This window comes from Aptenodytes patagonicus, chromosome 4, assembly GCF_965638725.1.
Source record: "Aptenodytes patagonicus chromosome 4, bAptPat1.pri.cur, whole genome shotgun sequence".
Classification (NCBI taxonomy): Eukaryota; Metazoa; Chordata; class Aves; order Sphenisciformes; family Spheniscidae; genus Aptenodytes; species Aptenodytes patagonicus.
In genome coordinates, this window is record NC_134952.1 from 45,185,603 (window position 1) to 45,205,304 (window position 19,702).

The following is a 19,702-nucleotide window of genomic DNA, read 5'->3' on the forward strand; positions in this document are numbered from 1 at the left end:
CCAAATACACCAACCAATCCAAGTTCCTTGGGTAAAAAACAGCATACACAGATTGCCAACTATCTTTTCAAGGGGGGAACTAATCACATTGCCTGCTTAACAGTCTGTTCAGGAAGGAAGACCCTAAGTCCAAGGATCTTCCAATACAAGGCAGGGAGGAGGAAGTGCATGGATGGCTTAATGTACGGTATACATCCAAGGCCCTTTGCATGCCTGTCTGGCCCTAGGAGGTTCAGGCTCTCAGAGGGTGTTGCAGCTGCTTGACACAGTACATTTGGCCCATCTTCCTTTTGTCCCCATGCCTACAGCCTGTAGCCATCACAGGCACAGTGCGGACCACAGCATCCACCAGGCAGAGCACAGACCTGTGTTCTTACTCTGGTATTCTTACTACATTATTTTTACCTGGAGTCTTTCTAGGGGCACACACTCATGGTCTGGACAAGTATAGCCCGGGATTTTTATAGATAAACAGCCCTAATAAATACTCTGTAGTATTTCAAAGGAGTATTCTCCTCTGTTCTCCTGTTGACTTGAGGAAATAGACGCCTCTAACACTAATTGATACATACTATGTATTTGGGTTTTTGTGAATTCTGAACAGCTGTAGTATGGATGAATTCCAGAGTAAAATCAGCCTATGGAAAAGTTATTGATTGACCATTCAATCTCTGAATTGCCTTTTTGTGCAAAATCTACAAACAAGAAGTAGGAAGTCCTTGTATCTTCCCTGATGTATAGTCCAACTATATTTGCAAATATATATTTAGCATTCTGCACTTACCATGCCATTCATTTTGCTAATAATGTGTTTACTTCTGTCAATAACGATGTGATTGCAAGTCTTTCTTGGTATTGGTTTGGCAGAACTAGTAGTGAAAGGCTACTGAGTTTGCCTTTCCAAAATGATTTAAAGCACAAATAATGCTTCTCCTAAAATAAAACAAAATCAAAGTCAGTCTGGTTTTTATTCATAATGCTCTTCTCATCAGAATAAATATTTTCACTAGGATTCCAGAAATGTTCCTCCAGGTATTATTGCATACCAAAAACTCTCTTACCTGAAAACTGCCTTACAGACCTGACATTTAACATTATTCCCTGCTGCCTAGAATCTAACATTCCTTCAGTTCTATTTATAATTCTCATATACATTCTTCATTTTAATTAAAGATAATCCTTTTAATTAAAGATAACCCTAAAAACAAGTACAGAAAGTTTCCTTCACTTCCCAACAGCATTAGATCTCAATAAAGGCTTGCAGCTTGAAACCATTTTGTTTAACGGCTGATATCATGTATGCCTTGAAGTCTTTGCCATCTGTTTTACTAAGTTAAAGTTAGCACCCAAACCGTCCTCAAATGTGAAATATTGGTTGTTTAGAAAAGTTTGCAATATCTAAGTGCAAGAGTCTATAGACAGCAAAATTAGCAAAATGTTAATTTAATGACACAGTAAAAATATAAATAAAATTGTTAAAAGAGAAAGGCATCAATAATTTTTAAGTATCTCAAGATAAAACTGCTGTGGAAAATTTTGTGTTCAGTTGGAGAACAGCATATTCTTAATGAACATTTTGAATTGTGACTAGATAAAAGTATTTGATACCTTATGGTATTTAATTTGTATTATTCAAAACTCAAGGATTGCATTGAGTTGAACTACATTTTTCACAGGCAAATTCAGTGGAGGATAAAAGTATTGTGAGACATTCTCAGCAAAACTTTTATTGTGCCTATACATAAACATAATACCCTTTGCAATATAGAATTTATGAGCCAGATTTTCTGTAAACAACATTGACAGTTGCCCCTCCCTGCCTGCCTCCCTCCTTCCCTCATCATTAATAGGCATTATGGTAGGTTACCATATACTAAGTTGATTTAGCACTCACTAAATTTCCCAATTAAGATCCTCCTTTATAGCATAAAAAAATTCCTTTCAACAATATAACTGAACAGCCCATTCTTTAAACAGTTGTAAACTCGGATTAACACTAAAATGTTTTTATGCTCCTACAAGTCAAACTGACCAAGAAAATTCAGGATTTATTTGTCTTTTCTAAATGCACATTTTAAAAAAATAGTGTCAGTGATGCAGCAATCTCAAGGAAGATTCACATTGAAAGCTCAAAAATTGACTTACTAGTGTGATTATCTAGAAATATTCCAAAGATGCTTTATTCAGTGTCTTCACTGCTTTTGCTGACATCATAACAATGAGAACTTTTAAGTAACTAATTACATCAGTGGGTAATATTGTCACCTGTCCATATGGTCTTCCTATATAGCATAGGCAAGGCTAAGGATTTTACTGATGAAAATTCTTTGTATCATGATCATCCAAAGACATTGCAACAATATAAAACCCCAAGCATACTAATATCCCAAGATGTCTCAGAGAAATCAGCTTTTGACTATGCAGCTCCTCAGAACATCAGCTTAGTAAAGGCATCTCAACAACTGTCAGCACCAGCTATATATTAAGATTCTACTTTAGAATTTTGACTAGAAATATCCAGGTTGTAGATGTAGGTCATTATTTTTTTCTATCTATTGTAATAGAAGTGCTTTTGTCTTCACTAGCTTCAGTTCTTTTAATTACAAAAGTGTATTGTTATTACTATTAAATTCATTGATCAGATAGCAAATGTTTTGCACAGATTTGAGCGCAGAGTTTTGTAACTGAAAGACACCTTTGGGTATTGCTCCTGCTCCATTAGGCAATGTTCTGTACAATATAGCTCCTGATATTTGAGAGATGGGACTATCATCCCAGGGAAACTATTCCATTTTTAACACTGACAAGGTCTCCTGACACTCAGCTTAAACATTGTATTGTTCAAATTCATTCTTTTACTCCTAAACATATTCTTGTAACGTGCTCTAAACAATTTCACTCGTCTGTAGGAACCACATGCTGTGTGAGAGCCAAAATGTCCTTTTCCTTTTTCCATCACAACTTCTCTTCATTTTGGCCACTTACCTGAGATGTGCCTAGAAAGCACCAATTCTAGCATTACCATGGAGGGAGAGAAAGATCATTGAGCATGCTCTAAAAGACTTTACATTCCTAATGATTATTAGCATTACTTGTATTTCAGAAGTTGCTATCACATGGTAAACACTGTCTAACATATATGCATTGAGTCAATGATCCTTTCCAGGAGTCCCAACAACACTGGAAGGATTACTACATCTGAAGGTCATTGAAGAAGGAGGAAAAAAAAAAAAAAAAAAAATCTTACTTTTATATATATGTCATATCACTTAAACTTGGATTAGGATGGGATTTGATAGGTTACAAGTAAAAAACATGAGAGAAAACAATTGCAGAGCTGGGATCAAAACAGAGAGACCCAAGCCTTGCTAATGTTTCCTTTCACTGTTCACCCAATACCACTATACCCTAAATATTTTTTTGCAACTGCTACAGCTTGCTTCCTTTGTGAACATCGAATGAGAAACCAGGAGAAATGAGAACATTTGCTAACAAGGAATAACTTGCAAAATGCATTTTCCTTTGTTCTTTTTGTTTTAATCAGACTTCATTCACCCTGATTCCATGAAACAACAGTATTAAGCAGCTGCCTATTATTTTGATTAATTGAATTAGATCACAAGGAATAACATAAAATATTGCCCCAAGTATTCAGCTTAGAGCAGCAAAACTTGAGAGTGCTAGAGGGGGAAAAAAACCAACCTGTAAGAGCTATAGCCCAGTGTTACTCCCTCTCACAAACAGGTAGTTACTCAAGATATGCATCATTAGGAACCAAAAGCAAGTCATTCCTTAGGTTGTTTTCAGTTCTCTGCTTGAAAAATTCACTAATCAATGTAATTAACCATGTAACTCTTCCTTCAGGTAAGTGAAAGCAATATAGCATAAAGCATTTTTAATGAATATGAAGGATGCATTGAAAAATTAATATATCAGCAACAGTGTTGACTTTGGAGACTACTTTTTTTTTTAAATATAATGTAATTGTATCTGTGGTATCTTTATATTTTCCTTTTCCAGGCATTTTGTTTGTTCTTGCTCCTCTTTCTTGACTGATCAATTAATAATTAAATTATAATAATCAATTATAAAGTCAAAATAACAGCAAGTCCTTAGATAAGGTTGTGCCAATCTGTATGATCACATAGTTACTGTGATAAAACCCATCCCCTCCTATTACTCATTTGAACCCAATTTAAGACCTGAAGTCAAAGGAAAATTCCCCTCTGGTTACTGGTCAGGTCTATTTTAAGACTGAATACTTTCCTGAAATTACATGCCCATACCAGGTCCCTAAACTCTGAGATCTGTAAATTTTGGCAGAACAGAACCATTTAATTATAAAAGAAAGTTCCAGTGTGCCTTGAGCAGGGTCCACGCTCTGTGGTGGTGCACCACACAGCTAGAGTTAGCGCAACACACAACCTGTGAGGTCAACAACAATTTCCTCCGTTATAAAAAACTAGGTGTGCCACTTGCACCCCTGGCAACACAGCAAAATTGCAAAACTGATTCCCCAGGTGGATAAAGCTTTCACCCAATTAATCTAATTCTTTACAGTGGTTCAAAAGCAATCTGCTTTAAATGAAAAAGTAATGCTGCAATACTATGTTAAGGCTCTGATCTGGCTCTCACCCATGTTTAGGTCAACTTGCTGTTTCACGGGTCTCAGAGCAAGGCAAGATTACCCAAATATGTTGCAGATTATAACAAAGGGCCAGCAAAGAACAGAATATCTGCTGTGTGTACACCTACCTTGCTTTATTCACTTCAGCTAGACCTTCACAGCTCTTATGTAAGGTAGCTATTTTAATTGACTTTCACCAATGATTTTTTTTTTTTTTTTAAGTAGGGAAGGAAAGCCTTTCATAAACATATCTTCCCTCTTATCTGAGCGTGGTATTGATCACAGAATTTGGTCTGCTACAGACTTAAATTCTTCAAAAGCCAGTCAGCCACACAGATCCAGCATATTCCATCAACTTAACACTTTATGTTGAATTTAGCAACATTAAAGAATAATACTCAGCACACATCAGAAGCCCTTTACGTAGCTGTGAAGAAAACTTTACGTCATGTTACAGGAAAATTCATTTGAATCCAGCAGCTTACCCACAGTCAAGAAAGTTTGTGTCAAATAAAAAGCAGAATAAGTAAGTATCATCTTCACCCTGCTGGGAGTGTTGCCAGTAAATGCATTGTGACTAGGTCTCAAAGGTGGATCTCCAGCCCACTGGATTTTGTGTCTTGTTTTTTTGACTACTCAACAGACAAGATCTTTAATCAATGCTGTGAACAAATTTGTCCATTTCAAAGATTTTTTTTTTTTGATAACCCACATTGCTTTTCACAGTTTCATCAGCATAAATTATTTTTTTCATTGTTTTCTTATTGTTAAGCTATTTATAAGGCATACTTCCATTAAATGAGGAGATCACTGAATATATGATTTTCATTACATCAGGAAAAACCTCCTAGGACTTGGAAATAACTACATTTTTAATAGCATGATAGGACCATGAGGCATTGACTAGGATCATGGCCAATGCGAAGATATGATTCATATGGTTCATTTATCAACAAGATAATCATTAAAAACACCTTCCTCATTTTCACCACTCTTAAGCATATGGGATCTACAAAGGAATAAGCAACTAGAGAAATAAAATTAAACTTTGTATTCAAAGTTATGGCAACTCTCTTCTGACTTCTCCATATGCCATGTGAAATAATCCCAGACATACTGTGCTCAGAAACGATACTTTGATATGACCTCAAAGAATCACCTTCCACAGGGTCTTGGAAATACACTACACGGTGTTCTTGCCCCCAGCTTGCCCAGTCTAACTTTCTTCCCCAACTACTCCAGTTGCACTATTTAACATAGGACAGTAGGATTTATACACAAAGGGGCCTGTATGAATCAACAACAACAACAAAAAAAACCCTTCCAAAAAATAATAATTTTGACTCAACTCTGTGGTTGTTAAAGTAACCCTGAGGGGAATAAAAAAGCCAAATTTAGAGAAAAGGAAGACTTAAAATATTTTGTTTAGCAAATGGAAGGGAGAGAATATTAAGAGGAGACTGGAACAGAAAAGTGGAAAAAAGATAACATGGAAACTTGCTCTTACTCCCAGCCTCAGACTTTCCCAACTCCTTTTGACTACCCGTGCCAGGGGGACACTGCTGCTGCTTGCTTTTCCTCTCAGAAATGCGAGCACTGGCATTCTACCCTGCTGATAAATTATGGATCAAGGTTAAGAATACTTTTTTTTTTTAACTATAGTAATATTTATGCCTGAATTTTGTATTAAAAGACCTTGGAGAAAATATTTGCAGTTAACTTCTTGTGCAAACACCCTGAAAAATGAACCAAACAAAAGGACAGTGTAGCAGCATTATAAAAATACATAAATTATTCAGTTTTTGAACTTCACGTACATAAGTTGACTGGAAAGGAAAACGGTAATATATGAGCAGCAACAGTGGTGGTAAAACAACCAAAGACACCTATAGAGACATTTGGGTTTTATTTTTATAAAAAAAGATCAGATTTATTAGTGCCAATGTATGTTCATAGTAAGGTAACAGAAACTAAGCTAATCTGAGTAGCAACTTACATCAAAGGATATCAAAATAATATTTCTTGTAAGTGAAACATAATACTTCGTTTAAACGTGATTCTTGCCAACTAGAAGTCCTTGTTATCTGTCTATGAAGCCTTTAAAGAAAAGTTGCTACAGTCAAACAGGGTCCTGATAGAACTTGGCACATAAAGAAACAATTCAATTTTCACCCATACAATACCTCTCACTCCCCTGGAGCACTCATTCATACAATACTTACATAATGCATATACATTATGACTAAACCCATGTATGGCCTAAAGCACATAGAATATCTCAGTTCTAAACGTAACATATCTCTACATCAAAAGCATGTCACTGTATTTACAGCAGATGATCTCGCTCTGCAGATGGGGGTTTCACTTGAAGATCCTTTTGTTAGCATACGCTAAGATGTCCAAGTCGTCGAATTATTTATCAAATTAGAGGTGTGTCTACAGGAATATCTGTCTGACCGTGTGCGAGGATTCTAAGGCAATAGTAGTAGTTGTTCCACAAGACAAGCGCTGCTGTTGCAACCTGCTCTCCCTTGGAGCAGTAAAGCCTTCCTTCTCCAGATGCAGCCAGGTGTAGTGAGACATTCATGATCTGCAAGCTGTTGGCTCAAAAGTCTAAAACTTCTTGGTTTCTTTTTGTTTTTAATGTTCATGGAATAGCACCATAGGAATTCACTCTTGATAAGAAACAAATCCTGGGTCTGTTGGTTTGGTTTGCTTTTTTCACCATCACAGATACTTTTACTCCCAGAAAAAAACCTCTTTGGGAAACCTCCCTCTTGGATACTACTGCAGCTTCATTTATGATTAGCTAAACCAGACAATTAGCTCATTCACAAAGAGGTCCGAAGAAATAAAGCTTAGTAGTGGTTCCAAATGTACTGCTAAAAACAAATTCAGTAGGAGGAGTTTCAGATGATCCTTGACTATTTCTGTTTCTCATGGATACAGATTTTGATTTGGGACAGGTTTTCATCTCAGTCTCTTTCTATGTTCAGTGCAAAATAAGAGCACATCATCAGGGATAGCTTACTTAACCAGTAAACCAAACATTTTCAGATGCTTACACTGTTCAAATTTGGTCAACTAGTGATTGGTCAACTAGTGATGACCGATGTAACAGTTCAGACTTCTCAGTCATTAGTAAAACAAAATACTCTAAAGATCAGTTATGTTTCAGAAGCAGGATTTTCCAGTTTCAAAACTCTGATAACCTGATATGACAGATGAATTTGTAAAAAATACAGAACAACGCAGGAAGACCTTCCCATTTCATATCTTCTTTCAAGTCCTTGTACACACCATATGCAGGATACAAAGTCAAAGCAACTAGATATAAGGACAGTATTTTGAGTGTGTGACCTGAAAGAGCTTTTTTTTCCTCCTGGACACCATACAATTGTCAGAAGGAAGAACGGTCTGCAGGGTCACTTCCCCTGAATGCAACTGATTGAATCTGCACGCATTTATGACAAATGTCAAAACATGAACAAAAGCTTTTATATTTTCCCTACATGCAAAGTCCTTTCACAAGCTTTGCAGAGACAGTCAAGTATGGAGCCCGCACATCATCATCTTGTCTATTCCACTGGGATAGGTGATTTTTTTTCTTTTTTAATTTTATTTCTGTCTCTGATCTTGTAAGTTGTCATTTCAACTGAACTCATATAAAACATTTGTGCTAATAACTTCAGTTTAAAAAAAAAGACACGCCTTCCTTCCTTTCCATTGTGCGTTCTTTCTTTCTCACTCTCCTTTTCTGGCATAGAGGTTATTGTGTTATTTTTTGGTGTGCACACTATCTGGATATTTTATACTTCTGTATCGTATATGAAATCCTTTCTTGTTGATTGTATCATCAGTGTGAAAGTGAAGTAAAAGAGCTTCCCCTGCTGAATAAATTTCTTCTGGTGGCTAAAATAAATGAATAAACAAACAAATCATCTGTCCACTCTGTGTATTTATACCCTTCATTCACATTTTTTTTCTTATGGATATTTCTCTTTTGTATTCAATTTGTATTGAGTATCTCTACAATCTTTTCTTATGAGACAAAGAAAACAAAGCTCCTCATTCTTTTGTCCTTCCCAGATGTCTTCTATGGTTCTTCTGGAGTCATATAAGTGACTGGGTAGGACCATACACAATATTCTAAATTTAGATAAACAAGTGACTCTGGTACCTATTTCCCATCTTGTTCTTCTAGCCCTCATGATGGCCTGTTTTATTACTGAAGCACATTGATCAGAAGTACCAGCTGAACTACCAAGTCGTTCTTCTGACGTTGAGAAGGTGATAATGTGTACTATCAGTGTCCCTTTCCTACTTCAGCTTGGATTATTTTGCTTTCAATAGCTTTTCTATTTAATTCCATCTTTCCTATGTGCTTGCTTTGGAACGGCCTCTGAAGCCATTCATCCATATCTCACCAGAACCAAAACAAAACAACAACCACCGTCCCCCAACCCCACCCCCCAAAAAAAATTCAGCCCAAGGTTGAGCCATTCTCCAGTCTGCTGCCCTCTTACTTGTAAAATAGGGGAACTTGCAAAGAAAAGTATTGTTTTGTGTAAATAGATGCTAGGTTCAGTTGTAGCACCTCATAGAATCATAGAATCATTAAGGTTGGAAGAGACCTCTAAGATCATCGAGTCCAACCGTCAACCCAACACCACCATGCCTTAGAATATATTGTGTTATTTTATATAACACCTCCCTTAGAATATATTGCCTACAGTTCAGCAGTAGCACCTTTCCTGCATCTTTAAGTGTTCAAAAAATGCCCTAAAAGGATTTAAGCTAGCTTACAGGTAACTTGTCTGAATGACCGAGATGTTTGATCCAGCACTATGTCTGAATCCAAAAAGTGTCACACGGTTAATTAAGAGCTCCTACTATCTCATGTAGAGCCTTTCAAACCTTTTATCTAGGCAAAGAGTGTATGTATGAAAGTGTGCTTGCATTTGCACACATATAAATTGATGAGGACTTGTGGGATCATTGCACCAGCTTTCTCCAGGCAGGCAGCCAACAGAACAATGCAAGTCTAAAAGGAGAAATAGGATACATCCTTTTCAGGATGTCGCCTGGCCAATTTCCTCCATGTCTCACAGTTAGAACGTGTCATAGATGCATTTGGGATGACAGGGCTTTCTTAAGGTCCATATTAATCACACAGTTTAGGAGCACTTTCCTTCCCTAAAATCAGACCTAAGTAGTAGATAAGCATATTATAAATGCTTCCCAAGCTCCCCTCCCCCTGCAAAACATGGCTTCTTCATTCAAATTAAAAGAAATTTAATGTGATAATTTTCAACACTGGTGCATTTCTCTCTCTGTAAGGGAAAACGCTGTTAACTTTTTTTGGGGTGCTGTTAAACACTTCACTGTCAGCTACCTAAAGCTCAACATAAGATTACAATACTTTGGTCAAAAACTAGATAAGAATATTTATTGTTGAAAGTATTTCAAGGGAATGTTTCTATTAAAAGTCTGCAAATTTATATTAAAAAAAATAATCTGAGGCAGATAATCTAGTATCTTCATTATAAGGTGTAGTAACTGAACCTCATCCCTTCTTGTCCCTTTCCTTCCTCTGCCTTGTCTTTCTTTTTCTTTTTGTTGTGGAAATAAAAAGAAAAACTTTAATACCTGGTTACTTACCCCAGATCCACAAAATCGACCGAGTCTCACAGCTGTCTTATCATGACCATCAAAGAGCTCCACGTAATCATAACCACAGTCTGCCTCTTCTTCAACCTCAAAAGTCTGAAACATTAACTCGACTCGATAGCCGCGCTCTGCCACCAGGAGCCAGTCGCAGTCCGCCTGAACCGGATAGTTGTTATCGCCAAACTGAGCATGCGAGTACAGATCTTTGGGCTTGGTTTCAGCTTTCAGCCGACCACCACATTCTAAACAGAGGAAAAAAAATAAGGATGAAGAAGCTTATTTAGTGCAAATCAGCATTTTCTTTTCATAGATGCCCAGCCTTATTCAGGCTGAGTGCAGTTTTACGCCACAAGCAGGTCAATCAAACAAGGTATAGAGTGAAGTACTACCCAGTATGAATACAAATCCATCATTCTCAGTTTTCCCCATATAAATTCTGTTTTATAACTACAAAAATTTAAGCATATTTCATAATTTTCAAGTGAAAGACCAAAAGGCAGGGAACACCAAAGTTGTAAGGAATGTGGTTCAAGAGGTAGGACATTCTTCAGGTAGGCATTTGAGAGGTGCCTGTGGCCAGCAAAGCAAGTGCTCTAAGTGCGGTGACAGCCTTTCCACATGGGTAATGACACCATTTGCAAGCGGCAGAGGAGGATCAGCTGTAGCACACATGTAGTCAGCGATCAAGTGCAAAAGTCTTGTGTTTCATAGTGACAAACCCGCTAGGTTGTTTGCTGTGTAGTTCACGGACATGAACAGGTCTTTCTCTGCAAAAGATCGTGGCCAGGAGAAAGCTGCTACTGCCAGAGAAAGTCTTGTAGCTGAAAGCCTGTTCTCAAAGCAAGTCCTGAGCTGGAGATCCTTGCCCTATGCCAAAGCAGTATTTTCAGTATAAATATCTATTTGTACACAGTAGTAAAATGTATGTGTTGCTTTAGTGCTTGTTTATAACTGCTCAAATAGTTCATAATTTAAATATGAATGAACTTTACTGTATAGTCCAATAAGCTGTTCTTTAGCCAGTTTGCTCAAGGAGAACAGAAATTGCTGAAAAGGCACTGAACAAAAAGCAACCCCAAAAAACAACAAACCAGCAGCTAGTACCTTATCCTTTCTAAATATTTTCAGCAACTATAATTAAAACTAGTATTCTATCCTAAATAGCCAGTGAATTCAGCTTCTATTTCTTTACTGAAAGAGTGGTTAAACATTGGAACAGGCTGCCCAGGGAAGTGGTTGAGTCACCATCCCTGGAGGTATTTAAAAGACGTGTAGATGAGGCGCTTAGGGACATGGTTCAGTGGGCATGGTGGTGTTGGATGTTGGACTTGATGATGTTAGAGGTCTTTTCCAATCTTAATGATTCTATGATTCTACAGTAACTTAAACGTATAGGTGTTATGCATTTGCCAATTAAAAATTCTATTACAATGCAAAAATGCATTGTTTTATGTTTCCAAGAGATGGGTGGAGGCTTTTTTCTTCACAGCTACAAAGATTTCAATGAAAACAGCATAATTTTGTTCTGGTTTCTCATTAAGAACAATCCATCCAACAATAGCACCCATAAAAACACCAAGTGCAAATGAGTTTGAACCAAAATCTGAGATTCACAAGTTTAGATTCAATTTTTATAAATAAATGAACAGATAATTCTATCTGCATTTTGATCAAATGTAGCTATTATAAATCGATCATTTTATAATAACCTGAAAGAAATCGCAAGATTCAAACGTTTCTAAGCTTTGGCGAATTGATAATTTGAATTTGACTTCAGTGTCATGGACTCCACCCTAACTAAACATGACCAATTGCAATGTTATATTGTGAGGAGTCACATTTCAGCTGGGAATTAATGACAGTAATGAGTAAATCCTTATTTTTTAAGAACATGGTGTTTTTTCTTAATAAGAAAACGAAGGAATCAAAACAGGAAATATAAATTAAGTAAGTAGAGTACAACAGATCTGTTGTTCAATCTGAAATTTCAAAATTTTTTTGCTTTTAAAAAACAGATAAGAGCACATGATAAAGAAAATTTGTCAAATGAGATAGTTCAAATAGTTTTTTCTCATTGGTATTCTAATTTACTGATTTTTTTCCCCTTTTTTTTTTCCTATTCTTGATTTCATTTAATTCCTTTTTTTTTTTTTTGACTGGCCTGTTGCCAACAGTAAGAACATCTCCCTGCTTCAGACACAGAACAGCTGCTAAGGAGAAAATGTTTAATGAACTGTCTGCATTATTTTCCTCTGCTTGCTACAGTGTACAGGAGCTTAAAAGAAAGTTGTAGCCATACTAGCAACAGCAGAAAATGTCAATTCCCTCTCCTCTGCCTTTCTCCCATGGATTGTAGCCTTATATTTTAGGATAAAGTATTGATTTTAGAAATTACAAGTCAAATTTTCAATTTCTTATGGACTAAGTTGTAGTTTCAAAAGTCTACATCCAGCCTGCACAATGCAGCGCTGCATTAGGACGTGTGGGACAAGCTGTGATGGGTCTGCACAGAACAGAGCACTGCCATGCAGCAGTGCTTGCTTAGCCTAGATACCAGAACTAACCTAGCTGCACCGACCATCATGCTTTCCATTATGCTGGGTCTGTTCTGCTGTAGGTACGATGTACACATCTGACTGTAAAGAAATATGTCTGACTTGTAAAATGCTGTTGATCTGACAGCTTTAGGCGAAAGACTTTTTTCTAGATCAGCTAAGGAACAAAAAACCCTTTCTTGTTTCCTGACCTTTCTAGGGGCTTTTAGGCTTCTTACAAACCTAAGAGCAAATCAAGCAGTAGTCTCTTGACTGTTTAACAAGCTGGACAGTTGGGAAAAGCTTAAACCCACACTATCTGAACTAGTGAAACAAGATTATAAATTTGATTCAGCATTGCCATAATGTATTATTATAGTCACTTTGGAAGCGACCCAGGATCCTAAACTGAGTGACATCTGAGATGCCCAAATTTGTCAGAGACATCCTCCCAGGGTTGACAGATAGGAACAGGACCTACAGCAGACCTGCAATCTCCTGCAGCAGTGGCTGGAGGCCAGGCACCATAAATGAGGCCATCCAGAAGGGAACCAGATGCCTGTGTTAGGGTAACCAATTCACTCCTTGAGCAATGATGCTTAATGTTCTGTCAGGAGCATTTTTGTAAATTCCTTCTGAATGGGTTGTGCCTTTTCTGAGAGGGAAAATATAACAGTATCTCTTCCTAAAACTGTGTTGCTCTTTAAAAACAGCATTTTATAAGTTTTGCTCCACCTAGGGAAGCCTTTCTATGCAATCTATTTTTCTGAAACTTTATTGCCCCTGCTGCTACAGTTTTATCCTGTTTTTTGACATATTCAATGGAAATTTGGTATTTGGATAGTATTTCAAGCCAAAAAGTGTCACAGAAGGGAAATCAACATCATCATCAGGATCTACTAGGATAAGAGGCCATTAAATCATGAAGCTGCCAGGAATAAAGCAGCACAGACACCTTTAGGCATAGGATCCAGTTACTCTTTCTCTGCTGTTATATTACACAGGTCCTTCTACTGAGTGAGTTCTGCCCAGAGGTCAGAAGTGAAGGGAGCAGCTTCCTCAGTTCTCCATCTGTCTGCCCAGCTATGCAGAATTGAGCACAACCTGCCTACTTCCATTGCATACCGTCAATTATTATTTGCTAGAAAAAAATAAAATAAGAAAACACAATACACTGTCTATACACTTGTTAGATATTTATTCATTCACTTGTGTGTCCAAAGCACAGAGGTAAAATTCCCATGGAGCATCTGTGTTTGGCTCAAGACTGCAGGAAAAGCTGCAAGATCCAAGTTGTCTCTCACTCAAACGGTACCTCTAAGCACATGCTGGTGATGTGCTGTTCAACTTAGTGAGCAGTCTGTGCAACAGCAGTTGACAGAAATAAATGTCCTCTCTTAAGGAGGCAAATTTTCTAATTTTTACAACATTCTTAAAAAAACTGGGCAGATTCTATTTTTCAGATTTTCTCAGAAAAGCACTATTATGCATGCTAAGAATGTTTTTACGGTTAAGGCACATAGAACTCAGCAGATATATATATATATATATGTATCTAGATGAGGGAAAGTCCAGCAAGTCTTAACATAACTAGCAATCTTTAGAAGTTAGGGAATATAAATTTGAACTTCTTTCAATGTAATGACTGCTCCAATTCTGCAAATTGAAAGCAAGAAGAATAAGTGAGACAGTAGTTTTACAACACCTGTTTCTAACAAGAGTTCTGACCTTTAACTATTTACCCCGAGGTAATTTAAAAATGAGTAATTATTACCATTTCTATCTAATTTTCCATCTAAGGAAAGGGGTTACTGTGGTAGGGAAGGCAAACAATAGCATGCTTGTAGAAGAGGATTTCCCACAAGAAAAACAAATTGAATTACAGGTAGGTAAACTTTTCACTTTCCAGACCCAGATCACGAAGGTCGAATAGTTCATATACTGTTGCCTACTGTCTTTCTCTGAAAGGGAAATTAAATTAATAAAGTTTTAGAATTATTCTTAACAAAGCAGAAGGAAAAAAAGAGGAAATGCTAACATTACTATATGAGGATTTGTTAGCTGAGCACTACACATCAACTTAATGAATACTCTGGGTAATAGCAAATGGTATTAGCAGTGACTAATCACCTTGATTACTATCTCCTGTTAATAACTGCTACCTGTCAGTAGCAGTGCTAGGTACTGGCACAGATATTTATAAACATTTTCTGCATTAATATTTATTGCCAAATACCGGACGAATAAGAATGAAAGTAAAGATAGACATCACGTCTGAAGAAGAAGGAAAAAAAAAACCCCCAAACCTCCTCATCTTGCAGCAAGCACCCGAAGTTCAGAGATTCAGCACTAGGGGCCACTGTAAGCCAGGCAACTTCAGGGAAAAAATGCGCACGCTATGAAAATGTCCCAAGAACTCTATTAATGCAATTGCAAAACACTTAATTTCAGTGATTTCTGCCAAAGAAGAAAATTAAATGGTAAATGTGAAGGAGTTTATATTCTTACAGTCTTAAGAAAGTGTTCAGTATTGTTTTTTCTTATTTTTCTTTGGCTTGCCTTTCCTTTTTAGCTCTGCAGGAAAGTAATAGCTGTTTACACAAAACCCAGACTTTTGTTTAAGTTAGAACAGGAAAGTAATGGAGGTGCATCGCACGCCCCAGTGAAGTATTGCCACTACCAGTACAATGAAAAGCTATTGAATCTTTTACAAACTAATGGCGTGAATCTTAAGAAATATCTCTTAGACTGTCTATGCCAATATCTTCTTTTTATCAGATTTTGTTTCAAAATCTTTTAATCATTTACCTGTAAAATTGAGAGAGAGAGAGGCACAAAGAGAAAGAGACAGAGAAGGAGAAAGGAATGTCTAAAATATTAGAGAATACTTTCTGCAATCTCAGAGTTTTCCTACTGTTCTTCAGGGTTCATTAGATTTAGTCGTAACATCGTCTTATCTGTTAACTCATCTCATTCCTATAAAAGAAATGCTTGAATATCTTCCACTAAAGAACAAAGGGGAAGTTATTAGTAAAGCACATCCTGATTTTCTGACCTGTAGAGTGTGTTGCTTGGAAGCCTTTTCTTTGAACTGATGCATCAGAAATAAAGCGGAGAAACATTTTGTTGCCAGTAGCAATAAGAGGATCTGGTATCTTATTGCCGCATAGGCGTCCCAGAATTGGTGATTTTTCACTTTCACCATCAAAAACTTCCAAGTGGTCGTAAGCACATTCTTGATGTTGTTCTATCTCAAATTCATTGAAGGTCTGGGGGAAAAAAATCAAAATGACTCAATGTAGTACTGTATTTACTGTACTTATATGGTACATATGTACTGATAGTATGTTTCAGAATACAAAGTCGATGTAGTTAAGATGACAGATTTTAGAATTACTGCCCCTACAAGCCTGTACCTTTGAATAACATACTGATTTTGAGAAAGTGGAATAATAATTAAGACAGTAAATTTTAAGAGGGCCTCATCCTTCATAGAAAAAGGGATTAGAATCTTTATACAAATGAATATCCATAACAGAATATTAAATCTAGATTACTGCGACTTTTCTGTTGAATTTGTACCATTTGTAGGATAATTCCAAATTTCAACAAACATTCAAAACAGTACAAAGCAGGAAATATATTGGTTCCTCAAATAGTTGAGGACTGATCAAAACATCTGCAAAACATAGTGCCCCCTCCTCCCTTTTTTTTTTTATTTACCTCACACTGCAACTAAAGCCTTCAAGAATGACATTTCCACATGAATGGTTATGCATGAAAGTTATATTTTTTAACCTATTATCTAGAGTTCTATTTTTTTACTATTACAACAATATTTCAGGCTGCACCTTTCATGCTAAGATCACATATTTGCTAGCAAAATCATTGTGAAAAAAGCAAAATGTTGTTGACTGTTTATTAAAAAAACTTCAGCAGACTCTTTTGCTGTCCTCAGCTCTCCCAAGAAGATTTGAATTGCTGCCATAGTTTGAACACAGCGATCGCAAATCTGTGATGTTTCTTCTACACTTCAAAACATTTATCTTAGTTTCTGAGCTCCTAGGGGCTCCTAGGGATTCTCAGTCTCTCTTAGTGCTCATGACAGCTTGTAAGGACAAATTTGGGTCTATTAAAAATTGTAAATTGCAAGTCCTTCAGAGCAGAGCCTGGCCAACTTACTTTTAAAAACTTTTGGAATTTAAATTTCTCAATCTCAGAGCGTCCAACCAAAGGCATTTCCCAAAGGTGTATGCCATACCCTACAGAAACTGCTAACACACATACAACTAATACCTGCTTTTCAAATATGGAAGGTTGTCTTCCAAGACTGGACTGGTATCAACAAATTGATTTCAAGGGGACATCCAAGAGATTTCAGATAAGACTTTTTGACCAGCACTAAATTTCAACCAGAAACCTAAAGATTAAAATCCAGTGATTTCCTCTCATGTAAACACCGAGAAGGCAATATACATACACATCTTTGTGAATTTTCAGAAATAACCTACAATTTAAGATGAAATTAAAAATCCGTTTTGCTCAACAAAACAGTATAAAAGCACTAAGTATAAATGCTCCCATGAGTAGTCACATAGCTGACTATTTATGAAAAAAAACAACTAACGTATTAAGAAGCAATACATAAAAGGAATAAAACTGAACTATCAAATACTGACCAAATATCATAATTATGCATTCTATCTAGTACACCAAAGCAAATCTGACCTACCAAATGCCTTATGGAATCCAGACAGTGTGAAATGTGATGGTAATTTATATTAACAGTTGACCTAAAGGAAATATAAAGAGCTAACACAAAGTCTTTTGCCCAAAGAACCGGAATATTCAGAATAACACTTTTGTTTTGTGAAAAGTGAAGAGTTGCATGATGCAGTGGATGTAGGTTTATTTCACAGTAAAGTTTGGGGGGTTTAATAAGGGAATGAAACTGCAGAGGCAGTGAAAACAGCTGTACAGCAGTCCCTCTTGCTGCTCTTAAATTGTAGTCAGCCATCCTACTTTTATGATGCCAAGTACGTGTTGTCATTTATACCCAAATAAAATCTGATGGATTAAAAAAAACCCAGAAAACTGAGACACTAACTGTAAGGCAGTTAGTTAAATACAGAATTGAGTCAAGCCAACTTGGAATCAACAGGAGCAATAGATGTGATCCAGGAGCAGCCTGCAGAACTTCATTTTCTTTTAGAGGAAAATTATATCAGTCTTGTTCACTTCTCATCAGTACGAAAAGATCACTCTCTAGGAAGCACTTCTCACCACGAACTGTAAGACATACCTATTATTTTTAATATTTGACTTAACACTGGGATTCCTAAGCCTGCAGGGGGACAGTACATGTTATACTGGGTCCCACAAAGAAGAACAGAAAAAAGTCCTAAATCTGTTGTGAGTTGAACACTTGATTCTAGCAGTTACAGAGAGAATCAAAGGAATTTGTTTTTTAAAGGAAAAGCAAATCTTAATATTGAGTCTTTTAAAAGCTCAAAATGCCTAATATTTCAAAACACCGAGACGATCTCAATTTTTTAAAAAAGCGGTCAGTTCCCAGCAGTAGACTAAGAGCAGGCTTGAAAAGAGGAGAACTGACACAAACTTTAATGAAAGTTGAACATGACTGAATAGTTGCTGCTAACTTTCTCTCTATTATTTAGGGCCAACAGTGTTCACAGATGATTTAATAAAGTTGGTAGTATAATTAAATCACACTCCGTCTTCCTGGGACAAATACTTTTGAATGCCTACCCCACCACGACTACAATCCCCATTTTGATTGTCTCATTAGTGGGAACGGTATTCAGAAATGTTACATACAGCTGCTGAACATTCAGCCCTTTCTATCTATAGCACTCAACTGAGTAGATACGTTGGTGGCACTTATGGATAGCTGCCTGAATGGGACACTTAAGTCTGTCTCTTATAAACATCCAGCTGATTAGCTTATGAAAATCTCTCTCTGCTACGTACATTTTCAAAGCCATCTTTATCTACACATTTCATTTAAAAATTCTGAAGTGCATATCCTTTTTTTCATAGGCTTCTTAATTACACCAAACGCTTAACTTTAGCCTTTTCAGGAAGAAACTTTTCAATGATTATCAGAGTGAGAGCAATCACAACAAAAGATTAGTTTCTGTACACACACCCCTCTCGGAAAATGAAGCACAGCCTCACAATTCATGTGGTTTGTTACCATGAAGAAATCAATTCTCTCCTTGTTCAATTTGACTAAGTAAACTGTGAGGAGTAAACTTAAATATGGTGTGAAAGTCCAAGAAAAAATATTTATCCATAGTGAAGTATGGTATTAAAATTATTATCACCATTGATATGGCATCTTGCTATACTAGACAGATATTACACACACAGAATTTAGTGGATTGACCTTATTGGCTTGCACAGAAAAGTGGATTTCAGGCTCTAAATCATGGAGGTATTTTTGAAAATTCTATCTAGTAAAATTCTGTCTAATTTTTCCAATTTCATTGGCAAAAGCCAATTTAAGAACCTTTTCTTTTAAAACAGACCATGTGATATTTCACTGAAGAAATCTGAATGCTGGAATTTTGCCTGCTGAGGTTAAAAGTACTGAAAAAGCTTTTACAGTAACATGCCCATGCCTAGCTGGCTTTGGTTTATTCAGCCAGGATGAAGAAAGCTTGCTCAGAAGCGTCAGCAGGAAGGCTGCCTGAATCAAAAACCTGTTTTTCACCCTTTGAATGGACAGAGCATGCACACCACTCATTTTCCGCAACCCCCACATCCCCCAGAACAGTTTAACCATTTTACTTCTGGTGAACAGGGATCAACACGTGATCCCACGTCAGTACCAATAACAGGGGGTTAT

General features: G+C 36.7%; 1 protein-coding gene across 2 annotated transcripts in view; it reads right to left on the reverse strand.

Moving 5' to 3' along the window:
- Positions 1 to 6,524: 6,524 nt before the first annotated feature.
- TLL1 (tolloid like 1) overlaps positions 6,525 to 19,702 on the reverse strand; it is a 143,725-nt gene continuing 130,547 nt past the window's right edge. For both annotated transcript variants that reach the window (XM_076336561.1, XM_076336563.1), the window contains 3 exons: positions 15,887 to 16,100; positions 10,289 to 10,539; positions 6,525 to 8,539 (listed from right to left, as the gene is read on the reverse strand). In XM_076336561.1, coding sequence (XP_076192676.1) covers positions 8,405 to 8,539; positions 10,289 to 10,539; positions 15,887 to 16,100 — 600 coding nt within the window. In that variant the 3' untranslated portion in view covers positions 6,525 to 8,404. The remainder of the gene's footprint in view (positions 8,540 to 10,288; positions 10,540 to 15,886; positions 16,101 to 19,702) is intronic.